Source organism: Carassius gibelio, chromosome A13, assembly GCF_023724105.1.
Source record: "Carassius gibelio isolate Cgi1373 ecotype wild population from Czech Republic chromosome A13, carGib1.2-hapl.c, whole genome shotgun sequence".
Classification (NCBI taxonomy): Eukaryota; Metazoa; Chordata; class Actinopteri; order Cypriniformes; family Cyprinidae; genus Carassius; species Carassius gibelio.
Window position 1 is genome coordinate 28,817,869 of NC_068383.1, and position 23,624 is coordinate 28,841,492.

General features: G+C 39.6%; 1 protein-coding gene across 1 annotated transcript; it reads left to right on the forward strand.

Moving 5' to 3' along the window:
• Positions 1-21,482: 21,482 nt before the first annotated feature.
• Positions 21,483-22,478, forward strand: LOC128026736 (trace amine-associated receptor 13c-like). The gene has a single exon (XM_052614005.1). The coding sequence runs from the start codon at positions 21,483-21,485 to the stop codon at positions 22,476-22,478; it is 996 nt and encodes a 331-aa protein (XP_052469965.1).
• Positions 22,479-23,624: the final 1,146 nt, after the last annotated feature.

Consider the following 23,624-nt stretch of genomic DNA (forward strand, 5'->3'; position numbering starts at 1 on the left):
TCCTGTGTTATTCATTAATTATAGAACATTATTCTAAAGTGTTACAGAACTATATTGTAAGCAATAAACCCAAATATCTACCTCTGTATTCAGTGGTGGGTAGAGTACCCACTCTACTCAAGTAGAAGTAAAAGTACTTTTAGTTTTACTTGAGTAAATATTTCTATAAGTACTAGTCTAAATATTTACTTAAGTAAGAGTAAAAAAAGTATTGATTTAAAAATGTACTCAAGTAGTTAGTTACTAGTTACTTTGGGTCATATACTCATATATTGAATATCTATAGTCCATTTTTTATTTAGATATATAGATAAAATTTATGTAATGTGTGTGTGTGGGCCCTATTTTAACGATCTGAAACGCAAGTGTCAAAGCGTGAAGCGCAAGTAACTTTGTGGGCGGGTCTCGGCGCTGTTGCTATTTTCCCGGCGGGATAAATGGCTCTTGCGCCCGGCGCAAATCTAAAATGGGTTGGTCTGAAGTAGCTTCATTATTCATAGGTGTGGTTTGGGCGTAACGTGAAATAAACCAATCAGAGCGGCATCCAACATTCCCTTTAAAAGCAGGCGCGCAAGTTCCATTATGGATTGCTATTATTATGGCGTATTTACCAGGCGCATGCCAGGAGCGGTTCACAGCCGAGGAGACTGATGTTCTTGTAAGAGCAGTGAAAGACAGAGAAGTTGTGTTGTATGGGGATGGGAGAATAATTAGCCTGAATAATTTGTAAGCTAGATTTATGCCTATTGTTTCACATCTTCGTGTCACACCACAATGATTTCCGTCATCTCATGTGTTAATATTTTTTAGTGTAACAATTTATGATTTGCAAAAATAACTGTTGCATCTGTGTAGATTACATGAGCAAAGTGTATGCGCGTTGTGCACGCTATACATTATGGTCAAGCATGCGCCCTTAAAATAGCATAATGAACAACGCGCAACGCGCCACTGACTTTAGACTAGGTTTTTTCTGGTCAGTGGCGCAATTGTTTAATGGAACAGCAAAATAGCACCAGGGATTGTTTGCGCCGGAACACGCCTCCTTTTTTGCGCTGAACCGCCCAGGGAGCGCAAGTTCATTCACTAGTTTAGCGACGTGCTTCTGTGGAGGGAAAAGCGCGCTTTGCGCGGGTGCAAAATAGGAATGACACATGCGTTGGTGTACAAAGTCAATTGCGCTGGGTGCAAGATAGGGCCCTGTGTGTGTGTGTGTGTGTGTATTGTCCTATCAACGCCAGCTGCTAGGTCTGCTATCTCTGTTCTGATCTCTGTTCTGATCTCTGTTCTGTGCAGTTCTGCTCCCGCACTTGGTTTGCACGGTGATCCAGCATATATCTCTGCTTGAACTGTGGTCTGCCTGTGTTTGAGGTTCATCGCGGCACATCACATTTCTCGTCTGCCCTGCTTGGAGTCTACACTGCAGTTATTGTGTTTCCTAGGACCTGCTTGGTGCACGTTGTCTGCCAGAAATTCTGTTTCTACTGACTGTTTTCATTAAACCTTATTACTACTCGCTACTGGATTCTGTCGTATGATTCCTGATATAACTTTGATTTGTTTTGATAATACCTAGAATATCAAAATCAACTGTGGGCGGCAGATCCTTTTCCTATTTGGCGCCTAAACTCTGGAATAACCTACCTAACATTGTTCGGGAGGCAGACACACTCTTGCAGTTTAAATCTAGATGAAAGACATATCTCTTTAGCCTGGCTTACACATAACATACTAATATGCTTTTAATATCCAAATCCGTTAAAGGATTTTTAGGCTGCATTAATTAGGTAAACCGGAACCAGAAACACTTCCCATAACACCCTATGAACTTGCTACATCATTAGAAGAATGGCATCTACGCTAATATTTGTCTGTTTCTCTCTTATTCCGAGGTCACCTTAGCCACCAGATCCAGTCTGTATCCAGATCAGAGGGTCACTGCAGTCACCCGGATCCAGTACGTATCCAGACCAGATGGTGGATCAGCACCTAGAAAGGACCTCTATAGCCCTGAAAGACAGCGGAGACCAGAACAACTAGAGCCCCAGATACAGATCCCCTGTAAAGACCTTGTCTCAGAGGACCACCAGGACAAGACCACAGGAAACAGATGTGGTCACATAGTTTTTATATATGTGAGAGTGTGTTTTATGTTGAATGTGAATGTATCTGCATGATTACCATCTGTTTGAGTGCAAATCAGCCCAAATCAGCTCGCTATTACTTCATGATCACGGCTATCAAAGTGAACGCATCTATATGATTAGAGAGAGTGGATTATTTACTTTTTGGCACATTTGTGTTATTACCATTTGTATAAGTGGCCATCAGCACATCAGCACTTATTTGCATCATAATTCATTATAAATACTGCATGTCTAGCAATCTCAGGATTTTCTGTAGCTGGCAAACAAAATTAGATCTTTTTTTATTTTTCTTATTATTCTTATTATTCTTATTGTATTTTTCCAGTGCTAAAATAAATCACTTATATGATGTCTAAGTTTCTGTCTAGTGTTTTAAAATTGAAAAAAAAAAAAAAACTATGCAGTGGTATGTTTACTGACTAAATATTTTGTAGAAGCCTTCAATACTATTGGGAAATATATTTTCTTATATCTGGGGGGTGGGGGGGTCTAGACATTGTCTCAGAAAAATCTTTCATCTTCAAAATCTTTCAATCAATCTTATTCAGATTTGAAATTAAAACTGACTTGTGGCTTTCAACCCATTGCTTTTCTAGATTGCTCCAGGACTCATTTCATGTATTTATATCAAATGAAAAAAATATAAAATATAAAAAAATCAAGGCACTTCAGTGTCTATAACTTTTAATATTTTTGAGCATTATCAAATCTGGTTGATAAAAAGTAAAGCCCAAATGTCTTTTTTCCAAAGACACCAAAATTATGTTTGTAACACACTGATGTAGAAAACTGTTACAATTAAAAGTTAGGTAGAGCACTTTCAGCTGCAAGTCCCATAATGGGGGGTGCTGGCTAACAAGTTAATGCACTGGGTGGACAACTCCTGTCATCGGTCACCCACTCCACCGGACCGGTGAGTTTGATCACATTGGGTAACCACGTTGAGGAGATTCACTTTCTTCTCAATGACTCAGCATTGGCTCCTTCCTCTTCTCCTGCAGGGGTAGGATTCTACTTTGTGGGCAAGAAGGACAGTTCACTGCATCCTTGTTTTGATTACCGAGGGTTGAACAGCATGACGGTAAAAAATACTTATCCTTTGCCGCTGATGTCTTCAGCTTTCGAAAGGCTGTAAGGTGCTTCTTGGTTCACCAAGTTGGATCTACGTAATGCCGATCATTTATATGCATCAGGAAGGGGGATGAGTGGAAAACTGCGTTTAAAACCCCCAGGGGGCACTTTGAATACTTGGTTATGCCTTTTGCTTTTTCCAACTCCCCCGCGGTTTTCCAGGCACTCGTCAACGATGTGCTGAGAGACATGGTTGATCCGTTTAAATTTATTTGGATGTCACATATGGATGACATTGATTTTCTGACATTTATTTTTTTCTTTGTCTCTCCAGGAACACGTTCACCACGTCAGACGAGTGCTTCAGAGGCTGTTGGAGAATGGGCTTTTTGTCAATGCGGAAGAAATGCACTTTTCATGCACAGTCTGTTCCTTTTTTCAGGATATATTGTGTTGTCTGAGCATGGATTCAGGCAGTGGTTAATTGGCCAACTCCAGATTCCCGCAAGGCCCTGCAGAGGTTTCTGGGCTTTTTCAATTTTTACCAACGTTTTATTTCGCAACTATAGCCAACTAGCCGCGGCTCTGACAGCCTTGACCTCCACCATGATGACTTTCAGGTGGTCTAGTGCAGCTGACGTTGCATTCTCTAAACTCAAGAACTGCTTTGTTTCAGCCCCCATTCTTGTCGCTCCTGATTCCTTTCATCAGTTGGTGGTGGATGTCGACGTGGCGTCATTGGTTGGAGGGTTCGGGGATACCTTTCATAGTTTGGACTGACCACAAGAACCTTGAATACATCGGATCCACCAAAACAACTTAACTCTAGGCAGGCTCGGTGGGCACTTTTTTTTTCTCGGTCGGTTTGATTTTCCATTTCCTATCATCCAGGTTACAAGAACATCAAACCTGATGCATTTTCCTGCATTTTTGACCAATCTGAACGCCTGGTTTCTCCAGAGTCCATCATTCCACATAATTGTGTGGTTCAATGTTGACCTGGGAGATCGAGTCGAATGTCCTTTTGGCCTTAAATGGGGTAGTGCCTCCGCCAGGATGTTCACCGGGTCATTTATTTGTGCCAGAGGAATTGCGGTCCAACGTCATCCAGTGGGGTCATTGTTCCAAGGTGGCATGTCATCCAGGAGTCAATCGTACCATTTTTCTCATTAAGCAACAGTTCTGGTGGCAAACTATGGCTCTTGACACTCATCGTTTTGTATTGGCCTGCTCAGTCTGTGCCAGTTGTAAGTCTTCCACTCGCCTTCCTGCTGGGTTACTTCAACCGTTGTCAGTTCCTTCGAGACCCCGGTCACATATTGCGCTAGATTTCGTTACAGGTCTCTCTGCCTCACAGGGTAACACAGGAGTTTTAACTGTGGTGGACAGGTTCTCGAAGGCTGCGCATTTTATCCCTCTGCCCAAATTACAATCAGCCAGAGAGACAGCAGTTGCTGTCATAGATTGTCATTGCTGCCACGTGTTTCATATCCATGGCCTCCCGACAGAAGTGGTCTCTGACAGAGGTCCCCAGTTTATATCCAAATTTTGGAGAGAGTTTTGTCGATTGCTGGGGGCGAATGTCAGTCTTTCTCCTGGGTTTCATCCCCAGAGCAACGGTCAGATGGAGAGGGCTAACCAAGATTTGGAATGAGGGTTGCAATGTTTAGCGTCACAGAATCTGTCATCTTCGAGTCAGCATATTTCATGGGTTGAGTATGCGCATGACTCATTACCAGTGTCGTCCATAAGCCTTTCTCCGTTTGAGTTGAGTGTATTTTAGGGTACCAGCCACCCATTTATCCTAGTCTGGCATCTGAAGTCGTGGTCCTCTCTGCCCACAAATTCTTCCAGGGGTGCAGAGATATCTGCAGAAGGGCCGATCACCATGGGTCGAAACCTTCTGTCTACGTCCCTGGTCAAAAAATGTGACTTTCATCTGCTGATATTCCTCTCCGTGGATTCCAGTACTTGGTGGACTGGGAGGGTAATGGTCCGGAGGAAAGGAGTTGGTTTCCTGCCCGGGACATATTGGATCATTCCCTTATCAATGCTTACAATCGCCAGATAGGACCCTCTGAGAGCATCAGGTGACGCTCCTAGGGGGTGGGGTAATGTCACGGTTTGCAGGATTGCTTGCTCATTTTGTGTGCACTGCACTGATCTGATCTGCACAGATCAGTTGCAGGTCTATCTCGTTTATTAGCTTCTATGTAGGGCTATGTCAGTCATGTTCAGTGTCAGATCGTTTGGTTAGCTGTCCCTGTTCTGATCTCTGTTCTGTGCAGTTCTGGTCCTGGTCTTGGATAGCACAGAGATCCAGCTAATATGTCTGCTTGAACTGTGGTCTGCCTGTGCTTGAGGATCATCAGGGCACATCACATTTCTCTTCTTCCCTGCTTGGAGTCTAAACTGCAGTTGTCATGTTTCCTAGGACCTGCTTGGTGCCCGTTGTCTGCCAGCAATTCTGTTTCTACTGACTGTTTTCATTAAACCTTATTACTACTTGCTACTGGATTATGTCATGTCATATGATTCCTCACACATATATATATATATATATATATATATATATATATATATATATATATATATATATATATATATATATATATATATATATTTATTAGGGGTGTAACGATACGCGTATTCGTATTGAACCGTTCGGTACGACGCTTTCGGTTCGGTACGCGGTACGCATTATGCATACCGAACGGTTCGTTGGACAAATTAATTATATTTGGAAAAAAAAAAGAGAAATATAATGATATGCGTTCAACAAGGTAGCCCAATAACCCAAACGACGTAACAGGCAACGCCCCTGACACTCCCGAAGAAGAAAAAAACACCAACTTATGTTTATGTTATGTTATGACTCAGTCAGGCGCTCGCTCACTCAGTACGCGCTGAAGGCTCGTTGCAAAATGGCCAATGCGTTTAACAGACTAGAAAAAGAAGATGACTCTCAAACATATTGTTTGAGATGCATGATTCCATCTATGAGCTGCTCGATCAGAGTGACATGAGAGCCCCTCCTTAGAACATTATTTGTAAATCCATGTTATGGTAAGTGTGCACGTGAAGTCTTTGCACACTTTCTGAAATCCACACTGTGGTAAGTTTGCACACTACACTAGTGCTCTGCATTCTTTCTAAAATCCTATATAGTGAGGGCTTCGCGCGGTTGCTTCATTGCTTTAAAAAAAAAAAAACACCAGCGTGAATACTTGAAACATGTCAACTCATTTACGCCGACATCACCTTATTGTGTCAGTATCTGGGAAAAGACGAACAAAAGGAGAAACATGCACGCAACAAACTATGCCTGCAGCATTTAGACACCAGTATTATAGCTTACAGGGAATCCAAAGTGCACCCAAACACCAGACCTGTTGGTTATTTTAGGATCTTATATTTCTGGTCTGTTAAATGCATTAGACATTTTGCAATGAGCCTTCAGCGCGTGCTGAGTGAGCGAGCGCCTTAGGGTCCGTTCACATATCGCTCCTAAAAACGCGTGGAAAACGCTAAGCACGTCTTTCTCCTCCTTTCCAAAGCGCTCGGGCAGAAGCGCTCATGAGGCGTCTGTCTTTGCTAAGCAACAATGACGTGCTCTCTCCATGAGACGCGGAAATTTCAGCAAAGGATAAATGGATTTGCAGCTCTAAAAATCGCTTGCAGTAGCTCTGCTACTAAATTTATTTCAAAATTGCAATCCATATACAACTATGATCAGCTGTTCCTTCATCTTGGCTGAGCTCTCAACGTTGTTACGGGAAAGGATGAAGCTGATTGGTTGGTTCTTGTCACATGACCCGCGGTGCGCTTGCGGCATTCTGAAAAGTTGAAATGTTTTTACATTTTGCTGTATCTAAAACGTACCGAACCGAACCGAACCGAACCGTGACATCAGTGTATCGTATCGAACCGAACCGTGAATTTTGTGAACCGTTACACCCCTAATATTTATATAATATTTCATCAACCTTTACACCAATCTTCAGTGTCTTTTTTGTCTTTTTTTGTAATTGAAACTTTAAAAGAATTACTTTCTTTTATTCTATATTTATTACACACAATAATTCTGATGGTAATGATTTTACAGCATATGAAATTTTTATATTTTCTCAAAGATCAATAAAAAAAGGTTTATAAAATAGAAATTTTCAAGATCTCCAAAGCAGGTTTACTTATGCACTCACTCAATTTGCAGATGGAAGTCGTGGCCTAATGATTAGCGAGCCGGACTCGCAATCGAAGGGTTTACTTAATACCATGACTGAAATGCCCTTGAGCAAGGCACCGAACCCCCAACTGCTCCCCGGGCTCCGCAGCATAAATTGCTGCCCACTGATATGTTCACGGTGTGTGTGTGTTCACTGCTGTGTGTGTGCACTTTGGATACAGAGCATGAATTCCGAGTATGGGTCAACATACTTGGCTGTATGTCACGTCACTTTCAATACTTGGTTGGGGCTCCTTTTACACAAATTACTGCTTCAGTGTTCAGGTGAGTTGGCTGGCCCAAAAAGCACAGTAATATCATGGTCAGCAAACCACTTGAAAGTGGTTTTGGCACTGTGGGCAGGTGCTAAAATCCTGCTGCAAAATTAAATCAGGATCTCCATAAAGCTTGTCAGCAGATGGAAGCATAAAGTGCATCTCTTGGACCTTGATTTCCAAAATGAAATGCTAAATTTACTTTAATCTGAAAAGAGGACTTTGGACCACTGAGCAACAGTCCTGTTCTTTTTCTCCTTACTACTCCAGGTGAAATGCTTCTGACGTTTTTTTTTTTTTTCTGGTTCAGGAGTGACTTGGTTCTAGGAATATGGCATCTGTAGCCCTTTCCCTGAAGATGTCTCAGTATGGTGACTCTTGATGCACTGACTCTGGCTTCAGTCCACTGCTTGTGAAGCTCTCCCAAGTTCTTGATTCGGCTTTTCCTGACAATCGTCCCAAGGCTGTGGTCATAACCTGTTGCTTGTGCACCTTTTCCTACCACACTTTATCCTTCCAGTCAACTTTCTATGAATATATTTTGATACAGCACTCTGTGAACAGCCAGCCCTTTCAAAAATTAACTTCTGTGGCTTACCCTCCTAGTGGTGGGTATTGATAATCATCTTCTGGACAACTGTCAAGTCAGTAGTCTTTCCCATAATTTTAGTTGCATGTTCTAAACTAGCCCAAGAGATACCCAGTATTTATACTCAAAATTAATCAAACTTATCAAGCTCAAAATGGAATATAATTTATTTATTTTTTTCCTAAGCTGTAAGTCGTAACTATCAGAATAATAATAAAAAAAAACTCTTGAAATATTTCAGTTTGTGTGCAAGGAATCTAGAATATAAGAAAGATAGCAAATTACATTACAAAAAATAAAGACCTTTTCCATGATATTATAATTTATTGAGATGCACCTGTTATCCTTTAGAAACCATTCCAATATGCAGATTTACTATAATTTAAAAATAAATACAAATCCATTTGCACAAAAACAAAACAAAACAAGGTTATTTTACTTTTATATAGGCTAATAAAAGCATGGTTAATTTTTGTAAGGGAAAAACATGACTCGTGTACAGTATTAGGATTTTTCTATAAAGATATTGTAGTATTTGGGAAGTCGTGGCCTAATGGTTAGAGGGTTGGACTCCCAATCGAAGGGTTGTGGGTTCTAGTCTCGGGCCAGACGGAATTGTGGGTGGGGGGAGTGCATGTACAGTTCTCTCTCCACCTTCAATACCACGACTTAGGTGCCCTTGAGCAAGGCATCGAACCCCCAACTGCTCCCCGGGCGCCGCAGCATAAATGGCTGCCCACTGCTCCGGGTGTGTGTGTGTGTGTGTGTGTTCACTGCTCTGTGTGTGTGCATTTCGGATGGGTTAAATGCAGAGCACAGATTCTGAGTATGGGTCACCATACTTGGCTGAATGTCACTTCACTATTGTAGAGCATTTTATTGTAAAGTATAGTTTTGTTCAATCTTGAGTATTAAAGTCATGAGAGAGATGGATATCGGGGCAAAATAAAGAGACTGAAGAGAAAAATGGAAGTGAAGGTGCAGTTCAGGAGAGAACTTTTTATTTTTAAACGCAAAGACATGGTTTCATTTACTACACAAGGCCTACTGAAGCTCGCAGTGTTTTAAACCTCTGCCGTCTCAATAAGAGACAGCAGTTTAAAAAAACACCAATGTTTCAGGAGTTTATTATACAGAATACGTCACATGCTTATTAGATAACTGTATTTAAGTTGATGCTTTTATTTATTATTCTTTTATTGTCACAAATTTAGAAAAGTAATCAAAAAGTACTCAAAAGTAATTAGTTACATTACTTTAATAAAGTAATTGAAAAAGTTACACTGCTATTACATTTTAAACAGGGTAACTTGTAATCTGTAACCAATTACATTTCCAAAGTAACCTTCCCAACACTGGTTATATATGTATAAATAGCCTCTGACACTCTGTGATGGTGGATTGAAGGAAAGTCAGGAAACAGATGTGAGTTAACAGTTTTAATGAAGTGAGATGAATATAAAAACACAAATGAACAATGAGACTGAGAAGACGACACTCCGTGGTGGTGGTGAGGAGGTGAGGAATCCGGATGATGGCGGAAAGAAGGTGAGTAGGCCGGATGATGATGGTGAGTAGGCAGCAGGAGAGAATGGCACATGAACTGCAGGGAAATGGAGCTGAAGGTAAGAGTTTGTGACTGAGTGGAAGTGCGGAAAGTGGATGAGGTTCAAACAGAGACATCCACCGCAGAAAACACTAAAGCCGACGAACAGGGTAACAACATTAAACAACGATCTCACAAACACAAGACGTGAGACAAGCCAAAATATAGGGGATGAGTAATGAGTGACAGCTGTTGCTGATGACAATTAACGGAGATGCCCACAAACTAATCAGTGCAGACGCGAAACACACAGACTTCACCACAAAGTGCAAACACCCCGAGATCACGGTTTACGAAACGTGACACACTTTGAGAACTCCTCACAAGACTGTTAAGTTCCTGAACATCTTAACACAACGTACCAAATGCACTGACAGCTCTTTTTTTATTTTATTTCATACTCTGTGACAGCTTATTTAATGTAAAGATTATACATGTATTTAATGTATAAGTTACACGTGCAACAAACTAATGTTATAGTGGTATCATGTACTGTAATCGAATGTAGCCTATCTATACCTGTTGAACTGTAGACAACACACACGGTGTTAATCTAATAAAGATCTTAATAGCTACTAAACAAAAACATTTGCAGATTTGCTTTCAGTTGACTGTAGATCCAGAGTCAAATCTTCAATGCTCTTGGTGTTCTGAAACTTTCTGTTACACTCTTGAGTGAGAACTGCTTCAGACTGCTTAGGGTGTGCGGCAGGGAACTAACTGAATGAATCAGTCAAACTGGTTCATGAACCAATTCACTGGTTTGCCAACTGGGTTGATCAAGCCTTTGGACAGAATTGACTCAAAAGAATGAATCATTTGTGAATGGGCATCCCTCATTGCCCGCAGTAAGTAGACGGTAGGTGGAATAAACTGAAGAATTTATAACTTGTATTGCATTAAGATATAGTAACGAGTGGACTGTCGCCCAATGTAACAAAGTATAAGTAGATTTTTTTTTCACAAAAAATTTATTTTGAGTAAAAGTAGCCATCTTTAAATATACTCCAAAATGATTAGTTAACCAAATAATTTACTCAAGTAAATGTAACAAAGTAAATGAAACTCATTACTACCCACTTCTGTCTGTATTCAAAATGCTTAAAACACTTAATTCTCTCATTCATACATGGTATCAAAAATTCAAAAATTACATGATGCTAACCATGAAATCTGAATGATTAACTTTACACTTGTTGTCTATCATCTTTTCCACACATCAAACCTTAAAATGGTTGAAATAAAACATGTAAAATTAAATAAAGTAACACATAATTCACTACAATACAGTATATAAGCGGTTCTTTTATTTAAACCTTTTATTGACTTTTAGACCCCCATAATATCTCAAACCATCCTCACTGACCTCTTCACTCACCATTGATATTGACATTTGTTTGTGTTGTCCATTTTTATTAGCTTTTCTGGTTTGACAGGTCCACTGGTAGATGGCCCATCAATTTTTTAAGCCACCTGTCCATAGGTTGACCTTAATAACCATTTTGTTTTGTTTTTTATTTGGCCATTTATTGCCTCCAAAATAACTGTGAGAAATAATATTGTCACTGTAAGATCATTTTACATTACTGACTAGGATATATAGTGATATTTCAGCAGTATCAGTGCTGGGCTGTCAGTCATTGGTGGCAATGGATTGACTTTACGATTGAGTCACCATTAAAAAAACATTAATTCTACTGATACACTTAAAACTGCTAATTCATTATGAATGAAACAAGGTGTTAATATTAATTTAACTTTGAGTGCCATTTTACAAGGATCAATCAATGCATCACATGTGTTACACTGAAGCTGATGTTTCACTTCATAGAGATTGATTCAGTGCATGGCTATAGTCATAACTTGCAGGACAGTGAGTACATTGTCTATTCCTTACTGTGCTGTGCCTGCATAACTGGAGTAAGCAGTTGTAGCAACAATGAGTTTTACAGAATAATTAACTCAAATGATATATAGGGAATTTGAATAATTAATCAGGAATATGATTAATTTATATCTCAGATGACAGTTACATTAAATTTGATTGATTATAAAAAATAGCTCAATTGCCTATATCAATAAATAATCACAGGGCACTGTAACTTACCCATTAATATGTCAATATTCCATTCTTCATACCAATTATTGTGATATCTCTTACTGTAAATTACTGCAAATCAAACAGTGGTATGTCCAGCAAATCACTGTTGACCTTTCAATTTTCAATAAAGTTATCACGCCTTATAATTCAAGGAAAAGTATTCTCTGGCCATGAAAATATTATCCTATCCTTATGATAAATTTAGTTTCTAAATTGAGAGCTTGTAGCTATAGATCAGACATCTCAGTGACTCGTAATGTGAGTGGGGTGGAGTCCAAGCCAATCGTCAGTATATGGGTTTTTAATAATTAAACTAGTAATACATCAAACTACAAATCACACAGAGTAAATATGCGTACGACAATACAAACAGTAAGCTTTATACAAGACATAACGAATCTAAATACAAGAGAGAGAGAGAGAGAGAGAGAGAGAGAAAGAGAGAGAAAATAGAATGAGATCACATAAGGAGCTCAGGTATGAAAATCATAGTCAGTAACTTTTGGAAGCCAACAACAATTAGATCCTAACAACACTTTAAAGCAGCATTTAAATCTCCATAGAAAAGTGATACTTGCATGGCCCAGCGCGTGAGCGTGGTCTTTTTGTGACGCTTTGTGCGCTTGTCCTTTTGAAAACAGCGTGCGTGTGCTGGAGGCCATGTGATGCGCGTGCACGCTTCGCTGGATCTTTGCGTGAGCGTGGAGCACGTGTCCTTTGTTCTGTCCTCGCGCGGTATTTGAAAGGTTCAACAAACAATGTCCCAGAATTCGTCTTCCTTGCATGGAGAGGCGAATAGTTGAATAAACTGAGTAAAGAAAAGAAACAAACGAAACGAAAGCTTCTAAAGGAGCCATTAAAATGTTTTTTTTTCTCAGCCCCTGTGCTGAGGGGGGGGCTTGCGCTATGAGCGCGGCGCGAGGCCACGCGGAGGGTCGCACAGGAGAGCAGCGTGTCCGAGAACCAAGAACGAGAAGAAGAGGAAGAAGAGCGGGTGGACCTTGTTTGGTCAATTCTTATAGCTTGAAATAGTTCACGCCCATTTTCGAGGGAGCATCGAATGAATGTCCGCGATCTGAAGAGGAGGGAAAAGTTCCTTTGTCTCTGTGGAGACAACCCCCCCTGGTTATCTAGTGCTTGTCCGATTCCATCAGGGATATTTCTATCGGTTCGTACTTCAGATTACATACATTTTTCCATTACTTTGCTCTAGATAAATGGGTCTGTCAGAGCATGACGATTAGAACAAGACTAAACATAATAGGTATATGTGATCAAAACATGAAGTTACATTCAAATGTAGAATTACACATATTTAAAGATTTGCTTAACACATGATAACACTGCAGATGTTGGGAAACATCTAAATGTACCAAAAGGGAATACGTAATACATTTATAAAACATAAAAACTAACAGGTAACGAATTCATTCAATAGAATGCATTGGGGAGAAGATTTGGCTTCTCTCCTCTCCAGTGTCCAGGGTGGTCGTAAAGTTTTACGACCAGCAAAGATGGGGGTTGCAGAAACGTGGCTCTCTTTGAGGAAGTTAAAGTGAGGAGAGACATTTCCTAAAGTATGAGCTTGCAACTTATACTCTTCACATAACAAGGATTAACCATTTTATGCAATCCATAAACATATTTAAAATACATATTAATAAGGACTTACAAAAGTAAGGAACTTTACGAAAGGTTTCCTTTTGTGTATGTTGGAATGTGGTTGGGGGTTTTCATTTCTTCTTTGAAGCTCGCATGGGCATCGTAAATAATTTAAGTCCAGCCAGGCTGGCGCCAGGCCAGGCACTTGGTGCAAAAAGAGTTTCATTTGGAAAATCTGAATTAAACACATGAATCGATGATCTGCATATCCGTTACACAGTGACCGGTAGGCTCAAGAGCATTGAAATTGTGTTGCTTGAGAGCATTAAATCAGTGTCACTATAGAGTGCTGAAATAGGGTCGATTCAGAGTGTTGAAACTGTGTTGCTTGAGAGTAATCTATGTTGCTTGTGAGTTCACAGTTTAACCTGCAGCTCATACAGACATCAGTAGTGGATCTTCCACATTGGATGCCAGTCTCGAACACCTTGGGACTGACTTTATGCTATTTGGCATGGTAGACATGACGAGACTCTGGAACGACTAACTTGATGTGAGCAGGCTTTGGCTTGACCGTCATCTTGTAAAAAGTCTCTGGGCTGGCTGCCATCTTATGAAGAGTCTCTGAAACCAGAGTCTCTTTCGTGGTCCTCATCTACCACACCCACTGTGGATGAAGAGCCACTCAATTTAAGTGCTAGATCGACATAATCAATGAATAAACCATCCTGTTGCCACAATGGCATACATGAGATGAGCAGCTCAGATAATCCACTACACACACCTCAACAAATTAGGTTAAGTGAGCCAGTTCAATAAAGTTTGACACATACTCTTCAATGGGGTGCTCACCTGGACAGAGATGCAAAACTTGTGCTGCTGGATTCATGGCTGGCCTGGATAATTGAATAAAGCAACTGGATCCATATGTGGCTTATGATTGTGTAATGTAGGAGCCGTGACAACGGAGTAGATGATCTAGAAGCAAGACTTTAATAAAAGTGCGGTCAGACAGGCAGGGTCAAAACACCATAAACAGTAATATCCCAGGTACAGGCAAAAGGGTTATCGAATAGACGGGCAATGTTCAGGGCAGGTGACAAAAGAAATAGTCCAGTTGGAAATTACCTCCTCACTGCTGCTACTCACAAACTGTAATTGTCATAATTTGTCATAATTCACTTTTGACAAAATTTGTTTAATCTAAAAAAAAAAGAAAAAACAAACAAACAAACATATTTTCAGGTTCCTTTCATTAGATGATTTCCAGGGACATAAAGTGGTGGTATAACTGTACCGGTAATGACTTTATGATTGGAATTTTCTTTTTTTTATATATATATAATGTAAGTTCATTTAAATAATTAATCCGACTAATTTAATTTGCAGCAGAGTGTGTTCACATTAAATTTTATATATTTAAAGATGTTTATGTTATTGCGGATCGGCACCAATGCACTACATTGAGAAAATACCTCTAACTTGCTTTTGAGTTAGCAATGTATCTGTATACATTTTAGTAGTTAAACTGGAACAGGAAAGAGCTACAGTAGAAGCACATCTGGAAGCATTGGAATTAGAAAAGGAAGTTGCAGCCACTCTGGCAGAATCTGAGGTGTTAGAGACTGCAGCAGCAAAGGAATGCGACAACAATCACAGTGAAATAAGCACACTTTCATCACATGTGATTTCAGTGAGAACGGAGGAATATGTAAAACATTAGACTAAGGTGAGCTCTGACTTTTCAACACTACCTAATCTAATAACACTTCATCACCCTGTGCAAAGGAATCAACTCCACATTTGATTGATAAGTCTCAAAGCATGAGCACTGCATATGATGGCAACACAGATATAGTTCAGGAGTGGAGCAAAATATGCGATAATGAATGTCTGAAAAGCACAAGATTTCCGTATTTCCCGTACAATCCACCTCGGTCCATTTTGAAAATTGCATTTAAAGCATCTCCACATCAAGATCCTGCTTCACAAAGGTATGCAGTCTATTCAGATACACACCATTTCTCTATAAGCCAAGCCATACCGGTGTTAGACTTTACCAAATACTTAGCAGAGAGAGAGCTAGTCACCATAGGGCTTAACAGGTTTGACAATAATCCAGAAAACTTCAGAACCTGTGAGTTTCAATTTGCTAACACTATGCAAGACTTGCAACTCTCAGCTAACGGAGAGTTAGATTTGTTGATTAAATAGGTAGGGAAGGAATCTTTAGATGATGTGGAATCTTCAGATAATGAGGAGGATTTGAGTAGTGTATGTAATTTATCCACAAGCTGCTCACCATTTGTCTTGGACGAGACTTCAAGAATACATGCCGCCCTGGAAGGGATTGAAAGTGCCTTATTTAAGCGCTTGGATAACTTTCCTCATCTATCTCTGAAGGATAATGTGAAACTCAGGGAGATGGGAGACCTGCTCATGGAGATACTTGCAGCAAAAGGAGATGCATACTTGCCTGGATTAGTTTACCTTAATACCCCTCATGGTATACAGTAAATCCTATAGTGGAGTAGTTACCAGCAAATGTGCAGGAAAAATGGCTGTTCACCAGCTCAGGTTTCAAGGAAGAGAACAAGGTCAGTATTCCCCCATTCTCGTTCTTCACTCATTTAGTTTGTAGAGAAGCTAAAGCAAAAGATGATCCTAGTTTTAAGCTTTCAAGCAGTAGCCATGCATTCATCCATAATGAAAGACCCCTCTATAAAGATGGTGCTAGCAAAGTTCCTGTGTTGGTGCATCAGACTCTAGAATCTAGAATGTATCTAGAAATCACAAGTTCGATTCAGCAAATTTGAAAGAGACTGTTAAGAGAGATTTGATGAAGCACTGTCCTGTTCACAACAAAGCTCATCCCCTGTTGAAAAGTAGGGCATTCAAGGAAAAGTCATTAATAGAACACAAGAACCACCTGAAAGAACATGAAAGGTGTTTCAAGTAGCCAGTGAGTGTCTCGCAAAACCGAAAGTGCTGAGTGTGATTCTGATAGACACTCTTCCCAACTCTGGTGCAAGAACCGGACACAGAACAGCAGAATGTTACTACCCCAGATTGTGGATAAGTGCTTTAATGCCGTCCTGTGCAAAAATGTCCTTGGTGCATGTATTTCCTTGAGAGCAATGGGAACAAGCTATCAAAATATATGTGTGGCGAGTGGGGCGGGGCCGAGAGGCGTGGGAACGAGGAGTGAGGCCAGGTGTAGTGATTGAAGATGAGCTGCACCTGTGCCCCACCGCCAGTATCGAGTCCCACACCTGGTCCTCTCTCGTCCTTCACTATAGTCGCTCCAGTTTTATATCCTTCCATCTCCTACGTGGGACTCGATACTGGCGGTGGGGCGCAGGTGTAGCTCATCTCCAATCACTACACCTGGCCTCACTCCTCGTTCCCACACCTCTCGGCCCCGCCCCACTCGCCACAATATGCCATAATTGATGATCAGAGCAACCACTCACTGGCCAAATGAGTTCTTCGACTGTTCAGGATCCAAAGTTATCTCTCTCTGTATTTGTTGAGAACATGTGCTGGTTCCATGGAAATGTCTGGAAGGAAAGAGGATGGCTTCCAAAAAGAGATGGTGGATGGTAAGACATGTCTTGATCTCCCACCACTGATTAAGTGTTACAAGATAATGAGCAACAAATTTGAAATACCAACAACAGAAGCCACTCTTGCTCATCCACAATTGAAATCTGTGGCACGGTATCCCAAAGCTTGATCCTGATGCTCAGATCTTACTATTGATGGGAAGAGACATGATCTATGGCAGGGATAAGCAACTTCGGTCCTGGAGGGCCACTGTCCTGCAGAGTTTAGCAATCAGAGTTTTTGGTATTACTAGATAGATACAGACAGGTGAGTTTTTATGAGGGCTGAAGCTAAACTCTGCAGGATAGTGGCCCTCCAGGACCGGAGTTGCTTATCCCTGATCTATGGACACAAAGTGAGGCAATAAATCAATGGGCCTCACAATGCACCTTTTGCGCAAAGGCTGGATTTAGGCTAGGTGATTGTAGGTGATGTTTGCATTGACAAAGCCCATAAGCCGATGGTAAGTGTCTTTAAAACTAACATTTTGGACAATGGCCACACATCACTTCTCACTCCATGCCAGAGCCACATAAAAGAAAATTAACTTGGGCTTAAGGTATTTGACATAACCAAAAATGCTAACAAACTTGCCATGCCATGAAAGAGCACCACCTATCCATGAGAAGGAAGAATGTTGGTATTAATCGATTTTTGGAGTGTATCATCTGCAAAAACCGGGACAAATATCGGTGTTAACACCAATTTGTATTGAAAGGTTCTACAAACTATTTTAGACATTAAACATACCACTGCATAGTTTTTCAATTACAAAACAATAAACAGAATCTTAGACAATGTATATCCTAGAAAAACACAATAATTTGAGTAATAAAAATAAATAAGAAAAAAATAATTAACTATGTATGCCAAGATTGCTAGAAATGCAGCATTCACATTGTTAGATGCTCAAACAGTCAGTAACAGTGCTGATGGCCGGTTATACAGATGGTAATCATACAGATGCACCATATAGTCAATAGTCACACTCTATTTATACAGAATCATTTACACATTTACACTGATAGCTATCATAGACAGTAGTATTTTCAGATATCTTAAACTGGGCCAAAGGGACAGTGGTTTAAGGTCAAAGTGAGATTTGTACTGGGCAAGGCAAAGCTGTCAACTCGTCCTGAGCCTTCTATCCCTAACCTGGAACCATGCAGTGCTGGCTGTAGAGATGGCTGAACACATCCTTGAAGAGTTAGACCACAAGCCAAATCCAGTGACTTCTATTATAACAGCAAAGTGGTCCTGGGGTATATTTACAATCAGTCCAGATGTTTCCTTGTTTATGTGCACACCTGTGTTCAGCGGATTTGTCAGTCAACTTCTCCAAACCAGTGGAGTTATGTGCCTACGATTCAGAATCCAGCTGACCTGGCAACAAGATCCATGGTTATGTCACAGCTGAATGACACCATATGGTTCATAGGACCCAGCATCCTCTACCAACCACCCCAAGAGCAACATTGTGAGCTTATTGAAATGGTTTATCCTGAGATGGATGCAGAAGTCAGACTTTGTGTAACCAGCTTCACTACTCAAGTTGAAAGAATCCTCTTCTCATAATGTTTTCAGAGTTTTTCTACCTGCTAAGAGTGGTATCATTTTTGATTCATCAAGCTTGTTCCCACTCATTAAGTTCAGTCACATCCCAAACATGTTTCTCTTGAGTCAGAGGTAAAGAATCCAATCATCCTCCCAAAGCAAAGTCATGTTGCTAAACTGTTGGTGAGCCACTACCACTGCAACGCGCACCATCAAGGGAGACTGTTCACAAAAGGAGCAATCTGACTGTCTGGCTTGTGGACTGTCGTGCGGATAAGACTGATCAACTCTATCCTTCATTGTTGTGTGACATGCCACAAACTCAGAGAAAAAAGTTCAAAAGATTGCAGATCTATCTCCTGAGCAAATCAGTACATCTCCTCCATTACGTACCTGGGGTTAGACATTTTTGGTCCATGGACAGTGGTCATTTGACACACCAGAGGCGGTGTAGCTGAAAACAAAAGGTGGGTGTGACGAGAGGGGCAGGGCTGAGAGCCGTGGGAACGGATCGAGGCCGGTTGAATGAGAGTGATAACAAGCGACACCTGCACCACTCACCGTTCTCGAGTCCCATAAAGGAGCACCGTAAGGATAAAAGGGGGAGTGATGGCAATGCAAGATGAGAGAGGACCAAACCTGGGTTTTATTTAGTGTTTTGGTCTTGTTTGTGTGCAACAATTGACCACGAGGGGTTGTCTCGCTCTTTTGTGTTTATTTTATTATTAAACTTTAATTTAAATATCCGCCAGTTCCCGTGTTATACTCTTCAAATGTATAAGTACACATGCAATACACATAGAGGTCATAGAGTCTATGAACACTGCCAGTTGTATCAGTGATCTGCAAAGATTTTTCGTTGTGAGAGGACCAGCAAAACAGCTCAGATTGGACAAAGGAAATTAAATTTTTTTCGGAGCTAGTAAAGAACTGTGGATGCAACCAGCAAAAGAAAACGAGACTAGTCTTCTGAAATACCTACATGAAAATGGCTGTACTTGGGAACTCAATCTGCCACATGCTTCCCACATGGGGGGAGCATGGGAACGCATGATCGGTGTAAACTGCAGGATTCTAGGCATTATGCTGTTGCAGAAGAAACATGGTAACTTGACTCATGAGGTACTTTGCACTCTGATGGCAGAAGTGTCAGCAATCATAAATGCTTAACCACTGGTTCTTGTCTCAGCAGATCCCTATTCTCCATGCATACTCACTCCATGCTCTTAACCCAAAAGCTCAGAGTACCTGTTCACTTCGAAAACTACACTGAAAAATACCTCTTGAAATGTCAGTGGAAGCGAGTGCAAGTATTAGTTAACAAGTTCTGGAGCTGATGGAGAAAGTAGACTCCAACCTCGACGCAAGTGGCATGAGGCTCACTGAAAGCTGCATGCTGGAGATGTTGTGCTATTGAAGCAAATTCAGTCCCCAAGGAACAATTGGCCATTGGGCTTAATCACATCTGTCTTCCCGAGCAATGATGGAAATGTCCGCAAGGTACAAGTTAGAACAACCTCAGGAGGGAATGTAAAAAGCATTCTTAAGACCCATTTCTGATGTTATCTTACAGCTAGCAAATGAGGGCTAAATAAGACTTACACACACTGTTATGGGACATTAATAACACCAGGTTTGGGAGCGTTCTACCTCTGTTATAGGCTGTGTATAATTTATGATAGACATTTGCATTTGTCAGTATTATATTGTGATTGTTTAATGTCCTGTATGAGTTTAATTTTTCCTGCTGCTATTTTGTAAGTTCTTATGTGAGGACTCTTATCTTGACGTGTTTCAGTGAGCGATGCACATTAGGTTATAGAAGCAACGAAATCATGTTGCAACAAGTGTTCAACATGTTTGTGTCACATTTAAATGAATCCTTCTGTTAAACCCTGTTGTAAGCATTGGCTGTAAGTTCATTTAAATCATTAATCTGTCTAATTTATATTGCAGGAGAGTATGTTCAGTTTAAATATGATATGATCAAAGATGTGTATGTTATTGCAGATCGGCGCTAGTGCACCGCATTGAGAATGCTTCTAAATTGCTTCTGAGTTAGCAATGTATGTGTATACATTTTATTAGTTGAATTTTTAATAAGTTTGCTACAATTTGATAGTTAATTTTCTACATTTCTTTCATTTCGCTTGCAGTTTTACTGTTCAATGGCCACTGAGTTTGACTATGTAAATTATACACTGCACTATAAAAGAAGCAAGTTGCTCATATCCTGGCTCAGTGAACAGAGTGTGGCTTGCTGTTTATTTATATTACACACTTTGGTAAAGGAAAACTTTAAGAGAACAGTACACAGATTCCATCTTCAATTTTTATTGTCTGTTAACATGCATATTATTTTGAGTGGAATGGAAGGCAGTGGATTGGACTAATTTTTCTAATAGCATTAGTTTTTGTTAAGACAGATGCTATTATCTTAGGAAGAATGTAATAGTAAACAAGCATCACTGGATTCTCTAATTTACTATACTGTAGCTATACTGTATAGATAAGATTGATAAGTTCTATGAATATATAACTAGAGGGTGGGTTTGAGAGCTGAATAATGAAACATCATGTTGAATGGGCAGGTCACTGTGCTTTCCATATGTATAAAGCTGTGTCATGTCAGTGATAAGGAATCGGGGCTAAACTGACAAGCAACCTCACACAGACTCTACTCTTCAATATCCATCCATCGTGGAAATGTCTGACTGGGGAGTGACAAATGTGGACAATCAAACAGTCCATTACTGCTTTCCAAACAACAATTTGTCTTGTAGCAAAAGTATCAGACCAGAAGCGGAGTACATTGTTGTGTACATTTTTGTTTCTGTAACATCAGTGTTCACTGTGTTTCTGAACTTGCTGGTGATTGTCTCCATCTCACATTTCAAGCAGCTTCACACTCCGACCAATGTGCTGATCCTCTCTCTGGCCGTGGCTGATCTGATCGCAGGACTGATTCTCATGCCAGTGCAAGGAATGAAACTCATTGAGCCATGCTGGTACTTTGGAGAAATATTTTGTTCAATATTTCCTCTTATTCTGTATGTGGTTGTCGTAGCATCTCTTGGTAATATGATTATTATATCTGTGGATCGGTTCATTGCTGTGAATGACCCTTTGCGATATCCACTGAAGGTCAATATTAACAGAGTTGTTGTTTCTATTGTTGTAAATTGGTTATTCTCCTTTGTATATTCATTTTATCTTTTGTATGACTTTTTGCTCTATCCAGAAAGAAACCATACATGTATTGGAGAATGTGTACTTGTTGTTACATTAGAAAATCTAATAATAGATACTTTGGTTTGTTTAGTGGCACCTTGCTGTATAATTATTCCTTTGTATATGAAAATCTGCTTTGTAGCAAAACGGCAAGCTAAGCATTTAAATTTAGTCACAGAAAAAAAGGCCAAATCAGAAAAAAAGGCTGCAAGAACCTTAGGCATTGTAGTACTGGTTTATCTTCTTTTTTGGACACCATACTACATAGTAACTCTTTCTTTTGGGCATGATGAAAATGATGTTCTTATAATTAACATAATGTATTGGATGTTATGCATGAATTCCTGCATGAATCCAATTATCTATGCAATGTTTTATCAATGGTTTAGAGTGTCAGCAAAATACATTTTAACACTGAAAATATTTGAACCTTCATCAGAATACTTCAATCTGTTCCCAGAAGGGAAATGACCATTAAAACTTTTGCATGAAGAGCATGAAGCACAAATTAAAAGAAGATTGTCTGTTTTCAAATGGAATAGTTAGAATTCTTGTGTTTAGCACTTTCTCATAAAACATTGGATGACACCAGTCTCAGTGCAACATCTATGTTTGCAAAAAGTTTAAATGCACTGTCTAGTATGCATGTATATTTGTGAACATGTACTGTATTTATGTGAGTGACACCAACTGTTTCTATTTGCTCTTTTGAAGGACTTACAGTATATGGCTAAAATCATCGACAACAATATATTTAAACTTTTTAATCTTTCATTATTTGTGACTGATAATATCTCCTGTTTCCCGAGCTGCATGTTTGACGAGCAGATAGTCATATAAGACAAGGCCACAGAGAGTAATTTGAGAGGCACAACTCTGAACACTAAAAAAATAAAATAGTGCTATATTCACACACACACACACACACACTGTACTTTTATTGAATGTGGAACCCTCTTCTATTTGACGGACATGAAATACACAGGCTATGGGAAATAATTAGATTATATTTATGGATTATCTGTAACTGAACAAATGGCAAAACATTTAGAAAAACTTTCAGTTTTAAGAATGGTGATTAAAATATGCTGATTTTAGGAACATCTAGTTAGAAACAAAATCCTTTTTTTTTCTGAAATAGGCTGAGAAATTCTATGTTCAGTTAAGTGTTTGTGTGATGTGTTTGAGTCAAAAATGATGCAGTGTGAAAATATACAGTGTGAAAATCTTTGCCCCTTGTCTGAATTTTTGCATTGTGCAAGTTTTTAAATTTGCATGTTTCCATATTCCATATAGTGAGGGAAATTAAGGCAAATTCATATATATATATAAGTATAAAATACCAGTGTGAGAAATTTGGAAATGCTATAAATATACATATCAATATATATATATATATATATATATATATATATATATATATATATATATATATATATATATATATATATATATATATATTTACAATATATTTACAAGCAATTGCTTGAAGAAATGTAATAGTAATTCTTTAAAAAGAGTGAAAGTTGAGACATTTGCCAAGTATGGTAACCCAAAATTAACTATCAACTCAGAATTGGTGATCTGCATTTAACCCATCCAAGTGCACACACACAC

Excerpts from the sequence above, each read along its gene's own strand:
- LOC128026736 (XM_052614005.1), top strand. The coding sequence starts at position 21,483 with ATGTCTGACTGGGGAGTGACAAATGTGGACAATCAAACAGTCCATTAC.